This window comes from Rhinolophus hipposideros (assembly GCF_964194185.1).
Source record: "Rhinolophus hipposideros genome assembly, chromosome: 4".
Taxonomy (NCBI): domain Eukaryota; kingdom Metazoa; phylum Chordata; class Mammalia; order Chiroptera; family Rhinolophidae; genus Rhinolophus; species Rhinolophus hipposideros.
The window spans coordinates 35,434,365-35,449,887 of NC_138050.1; the positions used below are offsets into that span (position 1 = coordinate 35,434,365).

The 15,523-nt window shown below is 31.0% G+C and overlaps 1 protein-coding gene across 7 annotated transcripts in view; it reads left to right on the forward strand.

The window, feature by feature from the left end:
• The window catches only part of MSR1 (macrophage scavenger receptor 1), a 251,146-nt gene that overhangs the window by 6,487 nt on the left and 229,136 nt on the right, over positions 1-15,523 (forward strand). For all 7 annotated transcript variants that reach the window (XR_013993184.1, XM_081045696.1, XM_081045698.1 and 4 more), the window contains exons 2-5: positions 3,339-3,445; positions 5,758-5,871; positions 11,461-11,870; positions 13,988-14,174. Coding sequence is in view for 6 of the 7 variants with exons in the window: in XM_081045696.1 (XP_080901822.1) it covers positions 3,343-3,445; positions 5,758-5,871; positions 11,461-11,870; positions 13,988-14,174 (814 nt within the window). In the remaining variant the exon portion in view is untranslated. The remainder of the gene's footprint in view (positions 1-3,338; positions 3,446-5,757; positions 5,872-11,460; positions 11,871-13,987; positions 14,175-15,523) is intronic.

The window sequence follows — 15,523 nt, forward strand, 5'->3', positions numbered from 1 at the left end:
TTCCTTTTTTAAAGTCATTGACTGAAAAAATTTGAATACTTATCATCTATTTCCTTTTTTTTTAATGATGTGACATTCTAGCATTCTAGAATTACATTAAAACAAAACAAAACAAAACAAAAACAACAAAAAAAACACAAGTGGAATTCTTTCTTTCACCCAAAAAAATTCCTTTAAACAAAAGAGGCCATGTGAGTTCTAAATTGTAAATTTGTTTGAAAGGACATGTGAAGCTTTTGAGCAAGTATATGGATAAAAATAACATTCATTTTGATTTATTGAGGTTGAGATTAGATCACTGGATTATCATTCTGGATTTGCCACTCTTTTTTCTTTTTAAAACAAGATAGTAAGTTTTCTGTAAGAAGCATTCATGTAAGTTTTAACAAAGTTCTATTACACATATATACATATATAAATTTTTATATGTATATAAAATTATACATATAGATATAGATCTAAAGTTTTCTTTTTTTTAGATATAAAGCTTTTTTTTTTTAAGGTTTAAACACATAGTAAACACATAGGGAGTGATTTGAGAGATATTCCAAAAAAACACTTTGAGGAATTTTTATTGTTGCTGAAGCTCATCAAAAAAAAAAAAAAAAATATATATATATATATATATATATATATATATAGTTTTTTCTTGAAAACAAATCTTCATTAAATACATGTTAACAGATTGTTCAAGGCAAATCTTGCAGAGAAAGAGAGTTCCTGACTTTACATCCACATTAGGGATGCATGTTGAAGACGGGTTCTCAAAGAGGATTGGGTGTTTGGAAATGTGTGGGGATGACATTTTTTGGATTTTTTTGTCAGAGGAAAGTAACAATATAATGATTAGGAGACATTATTAACATTTAGTGAGTAGCAACCAGGAGTGATACACATCCTATACAACTAAGGCAGTCCTTAACAAAAAAAGATTTGTTCCCAACCAAAATGTTGGTAATGTTCCCTTGAGAACTACAATAGAATATGGCCATGGCTTTGGTAGTTGCTATTGGACCTGACAAAATGAAAATGTGTGCTGATTAGGAACAGGCTAGAGTGAGTGGAAGTATCTCAACTGTGTAACATAGTCACTTAGCCCTAAGATTTGGTTCATATTCAAGGAAGCTATAAAAAGAGTAAGAGTAGAACAGGAAAAATAGTACCTGAATTAAGAACAAAATGTTTACCAAGAAGGTCTCTGTCAGAATAAAAACGTCTTTTTGGTCCCCCCTCTCCATATATCTACCTTGTTTACAAAACAAAAAGCAATACTAATATATGAGACTAATACCTTACAAAAACAAATCATATCATTCATTCAACAAATATTTATTTTAAGTATATTCTGTATTCCAGGTTTCTTTAAGCTCTGGTAAGAAATATTGAACACAACCAGATACAGTCCCTCCTCCTTAAGTGTCTTACAGTCTGGAAAGATTTATCAGATTCAAAAGGTTTTATCTCTTTTACGAAAATATACCCACTCTAGAAGACTGAACAATAGAAGAAATGTTTCTTTTTAAATGAAAATGGAGTAATAATAACTCAAATATTAGGACTAAAGCCATAGTGAAACACATTGAGGATGGGTCAGTAAGCAGCCTGAAAAGAAATTTCTAGTTACATAGCAGGTGTATCTAAATGCATACTTGGTGAGCCCATCTTTTATAAGCTGACTTCAAAATTAAAAAAAGCTTTACCATATAATCCCCATTGCTTTGAACAATAGTTTAAAAAATTACTTTAGCTCAGCTTTATTGTTATCTCAGTTTTTAAAATTATTTGTTTGTACATTTGTTTTGCTTGGCAAGTAAAACTATCATTCAATTCAAATAATAGAGTGAATTAGAAAAGAGAAAATGTTAGGAGAGACTAGATCTGAATTATTCAATTTGGTTTCCTATAATGGTCAATTTTCCCAGGTAACTATTTATTTCTTTTACTTTGCCTCTACCTAGTAAAAGAGGACAAAAGTCCTATAGCTTCCTCCTACACTCCCTTCCTCCGCAGCACCCAATCATTTAAGAACACACTCCTGGGTAAGATCAACAGGATTTATGGAAACTAAGATCAATTCATAGGATGATGCATGAACAAAGATTGTCATTGCAAACTCAAAATGAAACCTTTCTTCGGTAACATTTAAAAAAATTATATTGACAGAAGTTGAGTCACATCCTTCCTTGTCAATATTTCTCCCCAAAGCAGGATGAATGTTTGCATGTGAATGGTTGTCCTTCATTTCCTAGACGAGATATGAATGTGGTGTCCTGGAGGTGCCAGTGCACGCAATTAAATTTTGGCTGTGCTAACTCTATAACTCAGCATTAAAGAAAATAAGAAATTATCAGAAGGTGTTGGCTTTATTCTAAATTTATCAATCAAATGAACCAAACTCTTTCCAAGAAAAGTCGTATAATTTCTTTTCACGGAAAATGTTCTTAAAATGTGGTCCTCAGACTGGAAGAAGCAACATCACTACAGAACTTGTTGGAACTGCAAATTCTTGACATCCACCCCCACCCTAAACATCAGAAACTCTGGGGGTGAGGTCCATCATTCTGATTTTAATGAAGGCTCAAATGATTCTGATGTATCTCAAAGAGACATAGGCATAGATTGTATCATAGAATATGGATTGTGCTTAAAAAGACACAAGGACATATTTATGATGCTGCCAATGTATAATGAGCAGCCCTGGCAGGGGTGGGTGGGGGGATACAAGGAAGACAAGTAAAGAAACTAAGTTTTTTGTGTGATTTCTAATCTAGTGACTAGATTTTATGTTTCCGAAGTGATAAACAGATGCCTTGGCAAAAGAAAAACTGACTCATGAAGCTCTGATAAAACATCACAGGAAATATTTGCTTCAAATTTTGCACAAATATTGGTTCTAAGGGAAATTATATATTTTTTTTATTATTTTCAGCTAAATAGTTGTTTTTTGTCACTTGGGAAATATATGTTTTTAGCTAAGAAATAAAAGCTACCTCTCACTCTCAGAAAACACACACCTACAAACATTTGTACATAGACACATGAATAGGTTCTATGTAAGTCTGTCTTTTACTGTTCAAATTAAAATTTAGGAGTAGGTATAATATATTGATATATATGGCAGATATGTAAATGTAGCTAATTAATTCTATGTGTTTCCTTGCTAAAATTGAATTTTAGGGTTAAAATTCAATTTTAGCAAGGAAAAGATGTGACCAGGAAGGATGTAACTCAACTTCTGTCAATATAATTTTTTCACATATAATAAAATTCAGTTTGAATATTATGCCAAAATGTCCTAGCCTTTATATTTGTAATATATTTTTCCATGTGTTTGATAGAAGTATGGAACCGTGGGATACCTTTCCTGATCAAGAGGAGGATGCTGGTACCTTTTCAGAATCTGTGAAGTTTGATGCTCGCTCAATGACAGCTTTGCTACCTCTTAGTAAGTAGAAGGATGGGGTTCATGGGGAGGTTGTTCTTAGCATTATTGACACTATGTAAAAGTATAGCCTTGGGACTTAAATGTGTATGAATGTTAAAATAATACTTATTGGATAAATAGGTCATTTCCTCTCTTGAGAGAGAATACAAAATAAGTTTAAATTAAAGTAAGGAAGCATTACAATAGATTAAATTAATCCACAGTACTGATTGAGTTCTCTGATTTCCCAACCACTGGAATAGGTCCTGGAGATGACAGAGCCTCGCATCCTGAACTAATATTTAAAAATCATGGGTGGAAGGTGCTTATGTTAGTTTCCTAGAGCAGCTGTAACAAATTACCCAAACTGGTGGCTTAAAAAACAAGTGACGTTGATTCTCTCACAGTTCTGAAGGCCGGAAGTCTGAAGTCAAGGTGTCAGCAAGGCCCTGCTCCCTTTGAAGGCTCTAGAGAGGAGTCTTTTCTTGCCTCTTTCTAGTTTCTAGTAGCTCCTGATAATTCTTAAGACTGCTCCTTGTTGTGTAACTGCATCACTGCAATCTCTGCCTCCATCTTCACATGGTCTTCTTCCCTGGTGTCTCCATGTCCTCTTCTCATAAGGATATTAATCATTTGATTAGGGCCCACCCTAATCCAATATGACCTCACCCTAACTTGATTATACCTGCAAAGATCCTATTTTCAAATACGGTCACATTCACAGATATCCGGTGTTAAGGTTTCAAAAATATCTTTTTGAGAAACACAATTCAGTACATAACCATGCTGAAGCAGACATTTGTACAGGTTACCACAAGACCTCAAAAGAAGTAGTATTTGGCTATATCTGGACAGGTTTATTTAAGTTATCAGGACAGAGGTGCCTTAGTTCTGCTAAAACTTAAATATATTTCCCCAGTGGTATAGGGTTAGTGGGAGAAGAGCCAGAGACATATTTCAGTCAGAGGAAGCAACAAATGCAAAGTCACAGGATCTTATATCAATTCTTACATAGACAAACCTGAAATACAGAGCACAACCCCAAGGCGTGATGGATCCTGTGTGCTGTGCTAAGGATGAATGTAATAAGGATGTAATACCAATGAGACAGAAGGGGAAAAGATAATGGTAAAAGCTTTTAAAGATAGAGATGTTGAGAGATTGAGTAAGGATGACATAGGAATTAGGAACACAAAAAAAAGACAAACAAAACAAAACAAAACAAAAACTTTGAGAGCTATTTAAAAGGCAGCATACATTTTACTTATGGTTGTAAATTAGAGATAAGGTAGAAAATACCTCCTGGGTTTCAAGCTTACTTAACCTGGCAGATAGTATATCCCATCTTGCTTTTACTGTGGGTTGTTCATTTTCTTTTTTCTTAGATCTTTCCATGTTTTTTTCTTTCCTTTATTTTCTTTTACTTCTTACTTTTCTTTCTCCCTATCATAACTTCATAGAACATTACTGAATGATGTCTGAACTTTTGTTTTAAATTTAGGAGTTTATAACCTGAAAACATAATTTACTTCTTTTTTTACTGAGCGATGAGAACAATGGCCGTAGGAGGGTATAAAATGTAATAGATATTTTATTTACCTAGTCAGAAATATATTCCTCTTCTGTTGAGATTCTCTCTACATAGAATTATCTTTTCTACAATTAGCATCTATTAATCTATTACATGAATCACTGTTTATTATAAATGGATAATACTGAAATGTTAATATGTTCTGAAATATCCAGAAGATGGACTTCATTGATCCATTCCAAAGTTTAGTCAAAATGTGAACAATTTTGCTTATTTCTTTTTTTACATGGTATTCTAATCATAAAGGGTATCCAAATATAAAGTTATTGAGATGGAATTGGAAAAAAAGTACATAATTATCATTGAAAATAAATGTTTCTGTTATCTGACTTAAAATCAGAAAAAAAGTCATTAATTTTATAGTTGCTTGAGGAATTTTACTCTCACCCAGAATATATTACTATATGAAACAGAAGAATAAAATTTATCTTTGCATATGTTGGCATAAATATTAAAATTTACCAACTAATCCTCCGAAGTGAGATAAGTACAACTTGTAGAGGATAGTCACTTTTTCAAGGATGCTTTGTTAATGGTAAGTAAAGCACATGTCCATGGTGATGCCTCTGTTGGCTTTCCCTCAGATTGTCCATTTGGCTTCCTATTAAATAAACAAATACCTATGTTTTCCCTTTTTATTCCAATAGCCTTGGTAGTAATGACATAATTGGAGAGTACAAAATTTTTAACTGAGTAAGAAGATGAAGTTTTCTAACAGTAGTTTGGGTTTTTGATTTTTCAGATCCTAAAAATGGCCCCACCCTTCAAGAGAAACTGAAGTCCTTCAAAGCTGCACTGATTGCCCTTTATCTTCTTGTGTTTATAATTCTCATACCAATCATTGGAATAGTGACAGGTACAGTATTCCAGAGTCCGGAAACCCAGGAATTTATCCTGTAAATTAGTTATTACAGAAGCAAAAAGAAATATTCTGTTTTTGTATATGGGAGATTCAATAAGGGAAACTTCACATCATAAAATGATCCTCAAATTTACTAAGTGAAAAAGATATATTCTTCAAAGGTATTAAGTGAAAAAGAGGGAAAAAAGAAATAAAATACAAAATTAAGATAAAATATAGATATGCGAGGTAAGATGGAAAGAGTAGACCATTTCAAAAATACATTATCCTCTGAAGTCCTATCAATGTCTAGTAGTGGTATTCTTCTTGCCAATGTAAACATATAAACATAGTCATTTACGTTAACAATGCCTAAAACATGAAAACAAGTCAGTTGTTCAGGTAAAGCTCTTTTACTCCTAGTATTAAAAGCAGAAAGAAACATTCCTGTAAGCCTTCAAAAGGAGGACTTGTAAAGTAATGGCCTTCACTTCAGTAATATCTTTAGTTTATATGGCCACACGTTTAATAAAACCATATTTAAAAGATTTCTAAAAATAACCTGATAGCATCGCCTCAAAAAAAAAAAATAAAAAAAGAAGAAAAACTAATTCAAATACTTTACTTGGGCTCAACATGATGTTTTCCAGGTATGTATTTCTTTGGAGAGTCTGACTTTGACTTGGGATAGACTTCAGAGTCTCCACAGGAGTGGCTTGCATATAACTCAGTCAAATCTATAATGCAGTGACATTTCTGATGGATTTGATTGGTTTGAATTTATATATCTTGTTGCTCTCTTCTCTATGCCTGGCAAAATATCTGGACATATGATCTAACAAGAGATAGGCTGGGAGTAAGATACATTTTTATTTGCATACTAATCAGCTTAACAAGCAAATGCTTCTAAATACAAGGTCACACCTCCACTGCTAAGAGAAAACCTAAAGGAATATTCCAAAACAGAGCCAAATTCTGTTAAGAAAGAAATGATAATAAAACAACAACAATAATTGTAACAATAACTATTAATAACATTTTTGAGCATTTACTATGTTCAGACAGTGAGCTATAGATTTTCCATAGATTACCTTATACACCTTTACAATTACCACTGAGCAGACATATTTGTCCTCATTATCCATAAAAGGAAACTAAGACTGCTCAGTAATAACCCTTGACTCCTAACTTCAAATGTCTACTATCTCCCAGTGTAACTGGGTTTTTAAAACAAAATATAGTTGCCAATGAAAAAGAAAACAAAACAGAGTTGCATAATTTTAGCCAGGAAAATATTTTCCACAAGTAAATATCAAATCTTATTTTGGCCATTATAAACAAACAGAAAACAAAATCTAACCACAACTAACAAAACCAATCAATCAATAACACCCATCTCTGTAAAATAACCTGATGTGTCTGTCATGAAACTAACTTCCTGATGAACTGAGATTATCTGTATGTTGTTTATGTATATGCTTATTTATAGTTTGAAATGCAAAACTGGAAGATGCTTTATTATTTGGGATTATTAGCTATAAGCCAGTTCAAATCTGGGTAAATTTTATAACCTTTATACAAACCATGGCCTGCAGAGTAAATCCAAGGGAGTACAACTTCTTTCTAATAGGTCCATGCAGAATGTGGACTGAAGTCAGAAAAGAATTGAGGAATCGAAGTTTAAAATCTCTGGGCTATCAGAAAATACGATCAAGTCAACACATTTGTTCAAGGCTTGACAATGATTGATCTGAAGAGGTTTTGTTTCCTAAAACAACAGATATCTATAAAGACTGACAAGAAGTTAAAAATGTGCAAATCTTACAAGTTCATATTCGCACCCAAATTCACCAGAATTTGGAATAGCTCTTACCCTATCATATTTGAATAATGAACAATTGACAATCCATTTATAACTTTAATTAAGTTGTAAATCAGAATATTTTCCCAAAAAAGAAATACAAGGCAATACATATCTCTATTAAATTATAGATAGAAATATAATCCCTAAAATGAGAGTAATCACTCTGTTTTGACAAATATGAATTAATGGGTGAAGTCAAATGTTGCACATAAAAACTCTACTTAAAGTGTCTTATACATTGAAAGATATTTCTTAATTATAAAATCTGCTCCATATAAGACCTTTTTTTAAAAAAAGCTACTGGATCACTGTCATAGATAACAACAAAATAATGACTCTGGACAATAAAATATGATCTAGTATTAATTTACACAAATTGTTACTGAAATACTGAAGAGTCTTTAGCTCCAAAATAATATAAAATTTTGGTAGGAGAAGATACTAAAAGATAGTAACTACATGAAAGAATAAATGTGATGCATAGAATCAGATATAACTCCTTAGGTCTTCGCACAGGCCATAAAAGCTTGTCTCCTTACAAATATTAAATAGAAAAAATATGCCATTATCTCTCAAATGGTAATGAATGAAATGAACATTTGGAAATATGAACTCTGGCATTCTTTACCTAGATTTATGATACAGAGTTAAACATTTTTAACAGAAGTAAGTTTTCATTCAGAATTTGGGAAAACATGCAATATGGTGTTTTTAAATCTATAAGTAAAATGTAGCCTTTATTGTCAATTCATGTTGAACTTAATGTCAAATTAAAATATCCTTGGCCTTTTGACATTTTGTCAAATCAGGTCTTCTCTTTTATGCTGTGAAAAAGAGTTGCTTTACCCATATCAAATAGAAATTGTTTCTAGTAAAATTAAAATTATATGGTTGAGCAATTAGATCAGTATGCCTAGTAAAATAAAGCACAGAAACTAGAGCTCATCAGAATACCCAACTTCTCCCAATTTTTTATATCACATAATATTAATTTACTCTAGTTATCAATGTTGGGCATACAGATAGTGAATCCAAAATATGAATAGCGAAAAAGCTGAAAGTTGTCAAATGCTTATTATGTGCCAGGAAGTGATCTAAGCACTTTATATATATTAGTTCATTTAATTATTTAAACACTATTAGTATCCCATTTATACAGAAGTGAAATAGAAACAGACAGATTAGCTTGCCCAAGGTCACAGTTTATAAAGGAAAAAGCAAGAATTGCTAATCCAGGCCATTCTAATCCAGAACCTGGATTCTTAACTGCTAAATAGAAATAGCAATAATCATCAAAAAAGGGAAAAAAAAATTAAGAACAACTCTGAAATAATTTTATAAGAATTGTTAGTTTGGGTTAGATTGTTAAAGTCAAAATGCATTTTCAATTTGTCTTGTATTTCCAGAGTTGCACAAACAGTGCTTTGTACTGTTTGTAAGTGCTTAATAAATAAATAATAGAATCAATGAATGCATGAATGAAGTTGTTAATCCAAAATTTGCTCCTCATAATTTAATAAATATGATGAGATCCAACTAAGAAATATGCTTTTTTTGTCCAATTTATTGATAAATTAAGAAGTATAAAATAGTACACAGTGAATATGGACTCTGTTGTGGATCATATCAAAACAGAGTCACACATATTTTGTTAATTTAAATAAACCAATTTTAAAGAGATTATAACTAGGAAAATATCATTTATTTTTAAATTGGGGTTTAATTGCATATATCGTTTAATACTAATTTTTTATATAATAATGTCTATAATAACAGCCATTATCAACAGTTTCTTTAAGCAAAGGTGGTAAAAATAATTTTCTCTGAAACAAGATAATATCTTTCATGGATAAGGCACTTAAATTTGAATGGAGTTTGTGCCATCTGTGAGCTATGGGATTTACATGCCTTATCTCATTCATCCTCAGTACCACCCCTAAGGTAGTTACTACTTTTACATCTTTGAGAAAACCTAAGCAAGGAGAAGATAAATAACTTGCCCAGGGACCCGGCTAATAGTGAGGAGTAGAGCTAGATTCCAGAATAAGATAGCTTGATCCTGTGTAGAAAACAATTTATCTCATTTATGTAACAGGTACCTTGACCTAAGAGCGGAAACTAAATACTTTTCATGTGTTATGTCATTTAATTCTCAAAAACCTATAAAGCTGGTACTATTGCCATATCACTTTTACTCGGAAAACTGACAGATCAGGTTTAGCTGATTAAACAGATATATTTTTAATGATATGAAGTTATTTTTATTGCTTAATAGTGATCAAATGTGGAAAGTCTTATACATTCAAACTAATATGAATGAGACTGATATATATGTAGCTAAAAGGTATAAATAATAGAGATAAATATATAGAGAAATATGGAAAGACAACAAAATTTTAACCATCACTGGTTAGTGATAAAGTAGTGTTTAATATTTTCTTCATTGTGTATAAGTTTGTATTATTTTTATCTGCAAAGTTAATGTTAACACTTTTCATTTTTTAAAAATTGCTCTAGATGCTTTCAGAAGGTTAATTAGCTTGTTTAGAGAATCTATGTTTATTTGTATATGTATATCAGCCATCCTGTATAGCCCCCAAAATACCATTTAACAGAATTTTTTTCTTCGGGAAATAACTACTCACAAGGTTATCAATACATTGAATATATTAGTGAAAACAGAAGCAATCTCTGTGTAGGGGTATTATTAAATAAATCTGGTAAATTCATACATAGAATAAACATAGTTATTAAAATTAGTTTTGTAAAACAATACTAAATAATATACAAAAGTCTTTATAGTATAGTATTAATTAAAAAAAATAATTTCCAGATAGTATATAAAATATAATCTTGCTTTTGTAATAATACGGCAGTGAAAAACAGAGCCAGATTTTATATATATATATCCCTTCCATATATATCCCTTCCATATATATATATATGTATATATCCCTTCTATATATATATATATATATATACATATATATATATATATATATGTTAGTCTTTAACTCATAACTCAGGATGAAGAGATTAATGGTAAATTATTTTTCCTTATTATCCTCATTTTCTGAACTTTCTGCTATGAATATATATTTTATACTAGGCAAAGAGGATTCTTATAAAAACAATATTTTTAAGGTAAAAATTATTTGCACAACTTTTTGCTCCAGCAACTATAAATTAGACCTGGTCAAACTGAAAATGACAGTTTTCTGCCAGCTTAGTATAAGATGAGGAAGATGAACCAATAATGCATTCATATAGTGGGTAACACTAATACATCCACTTTTACTACATAGTTTTTGTCATTATCATCATTTATCTTGATAATAGCTAACATATCCAACATGCTAACTTCAGACATTGTGTTAAGCGTTCTCTCTTTTTATCCTAACAGTAGACCGGAGCAATAGGATACAATGCACTTTATAATCTGTAGAATTTCTCTTAGTGGAAAAGCCAAATGCAATGGCCCAGAAGATTTATATAGACAGCAAATCAGAAAGAATGACTTAATTCTGCAATAAATTCTAATGTAAAGTGGGAAGAGGAGATGTGACCTTTTCAGCAATATGCCTACTGTGGTTCATATATTGTATATTTAAAATAAATACCTGATATAGAATAGCATTCCAAATGTTAAAGTGGAATGGAATGGAATGATACAGAATGGAATGGTATATGCATTTAAGGTGACAGGCTGTGACTTTGCTTGTTTTTACTTAAATGTGCAGCTCAATTCCTAACGTGGAACATGAAGAATTGCACCGTTGGTTCAATTTATGCTAATGGCATATCTCAAAGTCCCATCAGAAAAGAAAATGGCAGTGAAGATGAAATGAAATTTCAAGTTGTTACAGAAAACCTGAGGAACATGGAGAAGAGAATCCAGTATATTTCAGATACACAAGCCGATCTCATAGATTCAGAGCATTTCCAGAATTTCAGTGTAATGACTGATCAGAGATTTAATGATGTTCTTCTCCAGCTGAGCACCTTGGTTTCATCATTCCAGGAACATGGAAATACAATAGATGAAATCTCCAAATCATTAATAACTCTGAATACCACATTGCTTGCTTTGCAGCTCAACATTGCAACACTGAATGACAAAGTCCAAGACAATACATTAAAACAACAAGAGGTAAGAGTTTTTGTAATGGATCACATGCTGGCATTGAATTCATTTAGATCCTATATCCTCAGATCATCAGGGGAAAAAACAAACAAACAAAAAACATTGCAAACCCTGTTTGAATATCATCCTACCTACCCTGATTCCTCCGGTAATCTTACCAGAAGGTTTGAAATGGATTTACACAGTGCGTTCTCCAGATTCCCAGTAAGAGGGGAGTGTTTTTTTTCCCATTTGATATAGTGTCTCTTAAGGTGTTTTAAGTTTGTAAATGCTGGTAGAGGAGCTCTTGAGACTGTCTAAACCAATACTGATTTTCAGATTATCTTAGCAGATATTGAGAGGTGATCATTCTGTATTTGTAAATTTTACAACAGACCCAAAACTTTTATTTTATCATTAAAGGAATGGAAAGTTTGCATGAAAAAATAATCTACAAAATCTAAATTTTAAAATAGTTTATTTTGTCATTCCTGAGAAATATACATAAGTTTTTATGTGTAAATGTAATTAAAAATTAAATTTTGAATAATGTGTAGAATTTCCTATTATCATCATAGGATCAAATATACAAGATAACAGAGCAAAACATATTCGGGATCAATTGTCAGCAAAAATTTATTTTTAAAAGTTCAAATGAATATTTTAGGCTTTGGGGGACCCTGTGGTCTCTGTCACAACTACTCAACTCTGCCATGTGTTGTGCAAAAGCAGACATAGACAATATGTAGACAAACGAGTGTAGCTGTGAATGAATAAATCTCTATTTACAAAAGCAGACTTTGGCTCATGGATCAAAATTTTCTTACTTCTGCTCTATACTATTCTGTGGCGAACCCTCGGGATTACTTTGTACTGATGAGAAAGAAATTAAGAATGAAGTCACTTATTTCAAAATTGTATTATTTTGGTTGAGTAATTATAATTCATTTTCATAAAAAAATAAACATATGATTAAAACTTCACTATTCATGTGAACAAATAATCTTCATATTATTAAATATCTAACACCTAGGATATTAATTAATGTAAAGTCTATAAAATTTCCATCATTAGCTAAATGCCGCTTAAATATATTGATGGTACCTAATATTTGGGTGCATAAAGTAGGCACTAATGTACCATTAGCAAGATTTGAAACGTGGTAGCCTGTATTTGGACGGCAGTGTGGCAGTATTGAACAAAAATTTGAATATTTGGTCCCTTTGATCAGATTCACTTGTAGAAGCTGTCCTATAGAAGTACTTATATAAATACGTAAACATATATAAAATGGTGTTCATTACAGCATTATTTAAAGTTGTAAAATATGTACAGCTCAAAACTCTATCAACAGAAATCAAATAAATTATGAAAATACAAATAATCCCACTAAATTATTAAAAATAAGGCAGTCTACGTATTTAATAAGTACATATATTCTTAATATATTATTGAGTAAAAAATAAAAGCATATTCCAGATCAAACAAGTATGATCTCTTTTGTTCCCAACCCCTCTCTATATATGCATGCATGTATATAAATGCACACAAAATATATATATATGTATTTAAAAACATAAAGTAATAATGAAACCTCAAATACAGAGTCAATAAAATTTGAAAGTAAAATATTGTTAATATGCTAGTTGAGATTTCATTGAATATGAAAAGCTGTCCTGAATCTTTGTTACCACCGGGAAATATGGCATTAAATTTTGTTATTACTATAAAACAATTTAATATACAGATCTATCAAATTCACAGAATTGGAATATTATGGTTCTACTCTAAGTACAGTATAAGAAATTTTACTTCAGATAAATTTCAAACCATACCCCAAGTTGCTTTTTGTTTTTTATTAGCATTTGGATATCTATACATTTAGAAATAGAAGCATATATTAAATATATTAAAGTAATTGGGGCAGAGCATGTGAAAATTGAGCCACTCTGTCAAAAGAGGAAATGCTTCAAAACCAAAGAATTACTGTACTTCGAAACAGTTCTCTAATTTCAATATTCTTATTTCATAATATTCATGCAATAGTATGTTTTTTTAAACCCGGTTTCCAAGGTTTCTTAAACTTACATTTTTGATTATTATGTGTATAACAAAAATTGCGGATGCTTGCTTATGTTTCACAGGAGATGAGTAAGTTAGAGGAGCGTGTGTACAATGCATCAGCAGAAATTATGTCTACGAAAGAAAAACAAGTGCGTTTGGAACAGGAAATAAAAGGAGAAGTGAAATTATTGAATAACATCACTAATGATCTCAGACTGAAAGATTGGGAACATTCTCAGACATTGAAAAATATCACTTTAATTCAAGGTAAAATATCTTTTCATTCCTCTGGAAAATGATGTATTAAAATGTACTGATATAATCAGATATTTAATATTTAAAAATTCTATGGTTTAAAATAGTTTTTGAGCTTACTTTTACTACACATATCTAGAGGAAGGAATATTGGGATCATGTCAGGACATGGTAAGAACAGTATCCTGGCATCTTTTAAATAAGAAGGGATTTAAAAAAATGAAATCTCTCTTAAGGTCTATCTAATACTGTTCTAAATATCCCATATTACTGAAGACCAGTACAATATTTCTGTAGGAGACAAAATTGTCTACCTGTCATTAAACCAAGCTTGTTAATTCTCTTTTTCACGACTTCCAGATTCTTTCATGCTTCTTACTCTACTGTATTATTAATTAGGAAAGTCTTTGAACTCTCCAACATAACAATGAATTTGCCAATTTCTTTTTCAATTGTTTTCATCTTACTGATTTTTGTGAATTGCATCTTACTGATTTTTAAATTAATATATACATCAAATATTTTCATGCTAGTTTTTAATTATTTACGTTTTAAATATTTTCCATGTTTACTTTAAACTTTTAGATATCCTTTATTTTAGGTTTGTCTCTTGTAAAGAACACTTTAATGATGATGATGATGATGGTGATGATGATGATGATGATGATGATGATGATGAAATCTGTCTCTTTTCACTGTATTTATTTCTAGCATCTCATTTTACGTTCTGTTTTTGTCCAGTTTTATGTCCTTTTGCTTTCTTTTCTTGTCAGCTTTTGGGCTGATTGAGATTTTTCTCACTGAATTTTTCTTTCCACTAAAGGTACGCAAAAGATTTTGGAAACTTTATAGTCTATTCCTCTTTTGTTGATGGTTGCCCTCAAAATTTATCTTGAAGTCTAAAGTTGATCAGTATCTTCACTTTTATCCTTAAATATAAAAGGTACTTAAAAGGCTTTGTCTGATGACCTCCCATCCCTGGTATCCTGTTATTTTTGAGAACAGTTCATTTATATTTTACGAATTTTTTAACCAACACTGCAGTCAATATTACTTCTTTTTACATTATACAGATAATATTTATTTAGACTTACCCACAAATTTATCAGTTTTTCCCCTTTGTAAATGCATCTCTTCTGGAATTATCATCCTTCTTCCTAAAGTATGTCTTTTGGAGGTTCATGTAGTGAAAGTCTACTCGGGATTAAGAGACTTTTTTATTTAATTTTCTTTATTTTGTCTTTATTCTCTAAAGTTGTTTTATGCATACATGTTTCTTAGGTTAACAGTTATTTTGGTTATCACTATCAGTAGTTTCTTCTGGTTTTTGGCTTTCCTTGTGCTTTTAAAATGACTGCTAC